The sequence below is a fragment of the Lagenorhynchus albirostris genome, chromosome 16, assembly GCF_949774975.1.
Source record: "Lagenorhynchus albirostris chromosome 16, mLagAlb1.1, whole genome shotgun sequence".
Lineage (NCBI taxonomy): Eukaryota > Metazoa > Chordata > Mammalia > Artiodactyla > Delphinidae > Lagenorhynchus > Lagenorhynchus albirostris.
Genome location: NC_083110.1, coordinates 81,618,801 through 81,627,193, shown reverse-complemented (window position 1 = coordinate 81,627,193; position 8,393 = coordinate 81,618,801). Strand labels below are relative to the sequence as shown.

Sequence of the window (8,393 nt, the reverse complement as noted above, 5' to 3'; positions counted from 1 at the left end):
CTAAGCAAGAAAAACTATGCCACAGAATGAATTTGCAGAAAGTAACGACCTGGGCAAACTACCCACCTAGCCCTGTCACCCTCTCCGTGAATGGCAGGTGCAGTTGGGTTCAGGTATCCCCAACAGATAAGGGCTTCCCAACCCTTGGCGTGCTGAGACACTTAAGCACTTGAACAACTTAAAGTCTCACTGCCAAGTTTGGTACCAACGTGAGAAGTAATTCTATAGTCACTTTAAATAAATCATTCAAATGGCAGCTAAGAACAATGTGCTGCTTAAACCAGTAACATTATACACATAAAAGCAGACTTACAACAATTACCATCATCTTGATTAATCTTATGATTGAATGTTTAATCATTCATTTCACTTGTAATCATTATCTTTTATCACTGACCAAACATGCAGTTTTAATGTTCCCTTCCATTATTTATATTGAACATTTTAGGGTTACATTCTAAGGTTTCATTACACATTTCATTGGAATTTTAAATAAGTCCTTAAATTTTAAAAAGCTAACCATTATATTCATACTTGCTCTATCTGCATAAAGAAACACTGGAAGGATTCATGCAAAATTAATACAAGCAGCTACTTACGGGATGGGACAACAGGGCTGACAGGGGAAGGAGTGGGGCGGACCTTCTCAAAGTACATCTTTGTATACTGTTTTGATTTCTGAACCATCTAAGTGCAATACCTATTCAAAGCACACTTATTTATATAGAAACTGTCTGAAAATTGTATCACTCACTACACAAATGGATTAGTATGTCGGAATTCTGGGTCTTCAGTTTACATAAAAAGCGGCATACAAGCAATACAGTTGATGTCACTTTTAACCCCATATACAGGTATACCTGCCAACATATCCTCTGAACTCACAAACCCTGGTTTTAAAAAATAAGGCTTTGGACTTCCCTGGTGGCACAGTGATTAAGAATCCGCCTGCCAATCCAGGGGACACTGGTTCGAGCCCTGGTCCGAGAAGATCCCACATGCCGCGGAGCAACTAAGCCCACGCGCCACAACTACTGAGCCTACGCTCTAGAGCCCGCGAGCCACAACTACTGAGCCCCGTGTGCCACAACTACCGAAGCCCACATGCCTAGAGCCCGTGCTCCGCAACAAGAGAAGCCACCGCAACGAGAAGCCTACGCACCGCAACGAAGAGTAGCCCCTGCTCGCCACAACGAGAGGAAAGCCTGCACGTAGCAGCAAAGACCCAATGCAGCCAAAAATAAATAAATAAATTTATTTTTAAAAAATAAAAATAAATCTTTGGTTTCCTGTCTGCTTTTTTAAATACAAAGGATTCAGCTTTCTCCCTTCCCAAAATTTCATTTCTAAGATATTCAGCTCTTATTTTGGCCCTGCTGCTTAAATGAGTACTAAGTCCTGATTGATAACGTTAAATGTGCTGAAACCTAGTGAGCTAATCCAGTCACAACTCTCACTTTCCTAGTACTGCCTCTACCCAAGAAAGATACCAGGAATGCAGAGCACGCACAACAGGGTAAAAAAACAAAGGCAGCAAGGGAGAGACTGGCTTCCTTTTCCTCTGCTTCCTGGCAGGTCAGAAGAACTCAGTTTCTCCTGCAGGTCTGCACCTCCCCGGTCCCGACAGCAACCTCTTCCTACTGCCCCGGTCCCTACAGCGGCCTTCACACACTCTTTCTTGAATCACTTTCCATGTCACACCTAGCTTTTCAATGAAGTAAGTCTTGTTACTATCTTTACTATATTAAAACCACAATTCCCCAAAATGAATGATCTCATCTGCTTTTTGCCCACGTAGACACTCCCCCGACTGCCATCCTGTCCTCCCAACCAAGCATGTGTCAGGGAAAGTGTGGTGAGTTTTACACCACTCGGTACTTGAAAAATGCAAAAACATTTTAAGATGTTTAAGAATAATCTACTGTGATCCCAACACCAGCTATGAATATGAGGAATCCCACACCAGTCCTCCCTTATATGTTAATAAAATGTACTCTAACCCATAAATCAGAATTAAATTCTTAAAAGACATGACACTGAAAATACAGTACCTTCACAAATGAAACCTGGGGGTGTTCTCTGGCTAGCTCTGCCATGACGTCGTTCATCTGACCACACTGTGGAGCCCATGGTGCCCAGAAATGGACTACAAGGAGGGACCTGTAAATCCATAAAATGCAGTTTTTAAAAATACAGTAGCTTTAGAAATAAGCGAATACTGATGCAGATCAAATTCTATTAGCAAAGAAACCTGTACAAGGACCGCCTGAATTGTTTTTGTACTGCTAGAATCTTGTTATATTAAACACAGACGAAAATATAACAACTTGCAAGGTCTTGAGAATCTTTTGGATGAATTTCCAAGTTAATGATATTTCTTGAGTCAATACTTAGCTCACATGAAGTGGTTCTGAATATTCATCCACCTCAACTACTAGCCACGTAAATTAACTCTATTTTGAGACCCTTAGGAAAGAAAGATGGAAACTAGATTTCTGTAGTCAAGGCACAACGTTTGTGAAAAATGACTGCATATGCGTTACTACTACTCATGTTAGTATTTACTTTTTAGACATGGTACTGTGATGAAGTGTCCATAGGAATAGAAATAAAATGTTGCAGGGCTTCCCTGGTGGCGCAGTGGTTGAGAGTCAGCCTGCCGATGCAGGGGACGCGGGTTCGTGCCCCGGTCCGGGAGGATCCCACATGCCGCGGAGCGGCTGGGCCCGTGAGCCATGGCCGCTGAGCCTGCGCGTCCGGAGCCTGTGCTCCGCAACGGGAGAGGCCACAACAGTGAGAGGCTCGCGTAGCGCAAAAAAAATAAAAAAAAAAAAAAAATGTTGCAAATGAAGGTATATAAGCAGAAAACAAAGGGAAAAAAAGGGAGCTGCTTTTCACATACTTCTATTATGCTACAGAAGATTTTCTAAAAATTGGTAGTATGAACAGACAGAATAGCGATTAATAAATTGTCAATGAAATTCTCAAGAATCTCAGTATGTACCTATCAACTATTTTCATATAAAATTATCTTGGCAAAGATATATTTAATTCTATCCTCATACCCAACTGAAAAACCCTTCAGTTTTACAGAATTCCAAATTCAAATATAATCCCCCTTGACTACAAAAAAATCTGAAAACCCAGGAAGAAAATACATTGAAAAATATGTTACACGGAGAAAGGAAACAAAGGACAACTAACCTTGGGCAAGGAAAGGAATAGAATACTTGGCTCATGTGAGCTAAGTATTGAGAGAAGGAGGAGCCTACCATGCAGTGTTGGGGGCCGGAAGCCGAGGGAGGCACTGGGGACTTCAGAGAGCTGGGGGCAGGATTTGGTGGCACTGGAGCACAGTCTAAATTTCAGTACCTGCAAGTTCCTGGCTTAGTGACTGATGGCTAGTGATAGCACTAGCCACGAATCACAGTACAGAAGCTGCCAACCTGAGAGGAAAGGAAGTCTAGTGGGCTGTGATAGTCTGGAGCTCAGGAAAGAAGTCCATGCCTGATCTGCAGATCTGGGAATCAAGAAACAGCACCGGCAGCATGCTCATCCATGCAGGAGGATAAAGAGGAGGCCGAGGGCAGAGCCTCTGGGGCTCATCAACACTAAGTTAGGACAGATGGCGGTAAAGGAGCCCTGGTGGTAGACCAGAGAAGGGACCTAAAAGGCACGCAGCAAGGTTCTAGGGTCTCCCAGAAGTCAAGAAGGAAGGAGAGACAATCATCAAATGCAGCAGGAAGGGCAACCAGCAACAGTGAGAGTTAAGTCCAGTGGACGATAGAAGCAGCGTGTAGACCACTGGACTGAGGATGAGGAGCAGAGACGGCTAGAAACCTACTCTGTAAGAGACTGGGCTGTAAACAGAGAGACAGCAAGGATGAAGACAGAATCAGGGAATGGGCTTTTTTCCATACAAGAGAATTTTCATCGTTTATTTTGTGAGGGGACAGAGTGCAAATGGGGAGGGAGAGGCTGAAGACACGAGAGACAGCTAAGGATTCAAGGTCTCAAAGGTGGCAGGAGAGGGAAACTGAGAGCAGAGAAGAATTCGCCTTGAGAAGAGGGACAATCTCCTCCGGGTCAAGAGCAAAGGAATCAAGAATGGGTGAAGCTACAAGTAAATGTGTAGGTGTCGGGGGAGGGGCAAGTCGAAGAAGAGCTCTGGAAGATGCTTCTGGAAGTCCTGTTTTCCAGGTAGGAAGCAAGGTCATGTGCTGAAACGAAGGAAAATGGAGGACAGGGGTCACAGACAGGACCGAGGAAGACGGGAGGGCTGCCCTGGGGCACACAAGAGTAAAGCAGGAGGCTCTAAAGGCAGAGCCGCCTAAGGTGGGAAAGGACACGTGGCAGGGCCCCTACTCCATGGGTACCAAGTGCAGCAGCAGAAGGCAGGACCTTCAACATGTGGGTAGGTGGGTAGAGACTATGGAGGAAGTATTTCACCAATCCCTGCTGCCTCTTCCTCTCGGGCATGCAGCTAGACTACACCTCTCAGTCTCGCTTGTGTCCCGGGCTGGGGCCCTGGAACTGAGCTGTGGCCAGTGGGATGCAGGGCAGAAGTGAGCTACCTGGCCCTGCAAAGCCTCCCGCGTGAGCCTCGGCCTACTCCAGCCTCCTCTCACAGAGCTTCTGCACAGAGTGGCGGGGGGCCTCTGGGTCCTAAGGGATGGTGGGAAGGAAGACAGGCCCACGAAACGACTGCACAGGAATGTTCACAGCAGCCTGGCGCATAACAGTCGACACCTGCAAGTAACCCAATGTCCACAAACTGGAGAAACTGCTGTATATTAACACAACGGAATACCACTCAGCAATAAAAAAGGAACCAACTACAGATACACAGCAGCATGGATGAATCCCAAAAACACACTGAGCACAACAACCCAGACATGAAAGATCAGGAGTTCTGCGACTCCATTTACATAAAGTAAGAGAAGAGGCACAACTCATCTACAGTGACAGAAGGCAGATCACTGGTGGGGGATTACTGGAAAGAGCCTGAAGAGCATTCTGGGGCTCTATATTCTTGTCCTGAATGATGGTTACTTGTGTTAATACAAATGTCAAAATTCATCACACCCAGCAATTAAGATCTGTGCATTTTACTCAGTATATAAGTTAATACCTCAATCTTTTAAAAGTTAGATACCACTTTTTACCAAACTGCAAAAAGATTTTTAAAATCATAATATTCAATGAAAAAAGGATAAAGTGAGATGGCACTTTCATATCCTACCAGTAAAAACTAAATTGGAACCTTCCTGAAATTTCAAGATACTTACACACTTCCAAGTATCTATCCTACAGAAGTCATTAAAGAGACAAAAACGTACGTATATGAACATTTTCCCAGTATTTTACACAGCAAATAACTGTAAAAATCTATTGTTCAACAAGATAGTTTTCTTAATGGTCATACAATAAAATATCATAAAGCCATTAAAAATCGTGTGTCAAAGAATGTTTAATGACATGGGAAAATGCTCACAATGAGTACATTTTTAAAAAATTAAAATAAGTTACCAAACTTTGTAACAGTATGTGCCAACATAAGTAAAAAAGAAAAGAAAAAAGTACACATACACAACTTAACTTCCATTACTCCTAATGTGGCTTGGAAGAGTAACTTAACTTCCACATCTGTTAAACAGCAGTAACACCCTGGGAGGTTGGGAAGATCAAACAAAACTATGCACGCACTTTGAAAACATTAAAGAATGATATTAACGTTGTTATTTTACATTATCCACAATATTCTCATATTTAGATGCTTAACTTCCACTTTCCAATTACGTACACGATGCCTAACATCATAAGGACATAAACCTGAAACAAACAAACGCTGTCACCCTCTCTTGGATTATATGTAAGTATTCTCTCCACCTTCATGGACAGCCCAATATGCAGGGTGCATTGTTGAAGGAAAACCTTTAGAGAAAGACGAGATTCAAATCCTAACTACTGTGATGTTAAACAATGTAATGAACCTTGGTTCTTTTTCAGTAAGATAATTAGTGATTGATAAATGGTTGTTTCTCTGTTATTACAGGTGTTCTCTTATAGTTATTCCTCTGCAGGTAACACCAGCTACCATCTATTAAGATCATATAATATTAGACTCTGTTAAATATTTTACAAATGGGTAAAAACCTTAGTTACTCTGTAAATGGGTATTAATATCCCCACTGTATAGACCAACTGAGGTCTCAGTAACATATAAACATCTGATTATCTGACTTAAGCAAAAAAAATTTTCAATTCACATGAAATTTTAATACTGGGAAATGAAAATTTGTAAAGTAGACGTTAAGTAACTACATTAACAGGTACTATTTAATATTCTGAAATGCTGCCAATTTCACCAAAAGTAGCAGAGATTTGTTCCTTCCGCACATGCCAGGCATCACCTCCTTCCCATGTGCCCATTTAAACTCATCACCACGAAAAAGGTATATTGGTTTCCGGATCATTTCAAGTACGGGCCCGTGGCAAGAATTAACATTTAAACTTTTTCAACTGTGATGTCTTAATGACTTTTTTCTTTAAAAAACGATACATAAAATAAAAAATGTGAAACACACAAAAAGCAAAATAGTCCTCCAGGTGATCGTGAACACTTACGAAGGGCAGGTCCAACCGAGCCCTGCTCCTTTCAAGACGCCGCCTCTGGGGCACTCCATAAGTGGGCCGCCGTAAGATGGGGGGAGCGCTGGATGAATCACCTTTCATCAATGAGTCCACGTCATTCCCTTCGCGCACCCCCCCCCCGCCCCACTCGCCCGTTTCTGGCAGTTTCCCAGCAAGACCGGAAATGCCGCAAGAGCGGCTCTGGTGAACACCTTTAACTTCAGCACGGCGGCGAAGCCAGACGGGAACTCTCCCATCGCCGGCAACTCTCCCATCGCACCCGCACTCCGCAGCTCAGCCGCTCGCCAGCGTACTCGCTACCCGCTTCCAACCGCGATCCGCTCCTGCACTCGCGCCGATACGCTTCCACTGCCAGAGAGCCCGCGCAGCCGCGCCGCCGCACGCAGAAGAGCCCGGGCGCGAAGGCGCCGCGAGGACAGGCAGCACGCGTGTCCGCTCCCACACCCCCGGGTGGGCACTGTCCTACCCCTCTCACCGCAGAGAACACTCCTGAGACCTGGTTATGAAACGTGCGCAGCGGCTCTGGGGCTGGCTCCCGGGCAATCGGCTGGCGCTCCGCCGCCCCCACCGGCCATGCCCCGAGACACCGCCCAGCCCCCGAGAGCTCGGCCAGCGGAAGCCGCGAGACGGCTGCGGAGGCCCCGTGCCCGCCCGCCGGCGCCGACTCGCAAGCTCCGGGTTTCCATGTGTTCCCCCAGGCCCGGCCTCTGCATCCCGGTGGGTCTCCTTCAGACGCCGTCCCAAGGGCGAGGGGCACGTGGGCCAAGCCAAAACGGACCCCGGCTGAGCCCGTCCAGGAAACAGGAGACCCGCGTCCTCGGCCCGGACAGCGCCACACAGTGCGCTCTGCCCCATCACCAACACCCTTAAACATCCCTCGGAAAGGAGGCAGGACCGCCGACCCAGCTAGGCCTTCCTCCGCCTCCCGCCCGTGACGAACCGGGCGGGGGCCGGGGTCTCCGTGCCCACCCCCGACCCGCGGCTGAGTCCCCGCGTCGCCGCGCCCCGGGAGGCCGGGCCGGGCGGCAGGGCGGGACCCGGGCCTCGGGGCGCCCGGAGGGCCGGGGCCGGGGGTCTGCGGTGGACCCCGCTCCCCTTCCGGGGCGGGGACCTGGCCTCGGGGTCCGGGCCGCGCCGGCCGCTCCGCCCAGGCCGGGCCGGGTGCGAGGGAGCCGGCCAGCCGTCGCGGCCGGCCCCCGCCGCCTCCCCTCATCCCTGCCGCCCGCCGCCCCGCTCACTTGGCTCTGAGGCGCAGCAGCTCCTCAAACTGCCCGGCTGAGCCGACCTCCACAACAGCAGCCGCCACCTCAACCGCCCCCGCCGCCATGCTGCCGCCGCCAGACAAGAGCAATCGAGCGCGGGCGGTCGATGGGGGAGGGGCTCGGGCGGCTGCACGCGGAAGCCCCGCCCCGCCTCCGGCCCGCGCGGAAGCCCCGCCCCCCGCGCCCGCCCCGCCCTGTAGGCCCGCGCGGAAGCCGGGAGCCGGTGAAACGCGGGAGGTTGGGGCTTACCGGCGGGCCAAGTGAGAGCCCCAGGCTTCTGACCCCTGGGGCTCCGGACTGTCAGGAATCCTGGCCTCTGGGGTTCCTGGATGTCGGGGCGCCGTACGTTCCTTGCAACTCCTACGGCAGCTGGGTGAATGGTGTGTGTGATGTGAGTGTGTGTGTGATGTGAGTGTATGTTTAACAAAGTGAAATTTTAAGCTAAAAGGAAATTACGTAAAGGTGGGGATGGAATGG

The 8,393-nt window shown here is 48.2% G+C and overlaps 1 protein-coding gene across 1 annotated transcript in view; it reads right to left on the bottom strand.

Moving 5' to 3' along the window:
- Positions 1–8,023, bottom strand: part of GLRX3 (glutaredoxin 3) — a 17,648-nt gene extending 9,625 nt beyond the window's left edge. The window contains exons 1-2 of the mRNA XM_060125781.1: positions 7,893–8,023; positions 2,052–2,160 (exon numbers count right to left, since the gene is read on the bottom strand). Coding sequence (XP_059981764.1) covers positions 2,052–2,160; positions 7,893–7,981 — 198 coding nt within the window. The 5' untranslated portion in view covers positions 7,982–8,023. The remainder of the gene's footprint in view (positions 1–2,051; positions 2,161–7,892) is intronic.
- Positions 8,024–8,393: the final 370 nt, after the last annotated feature.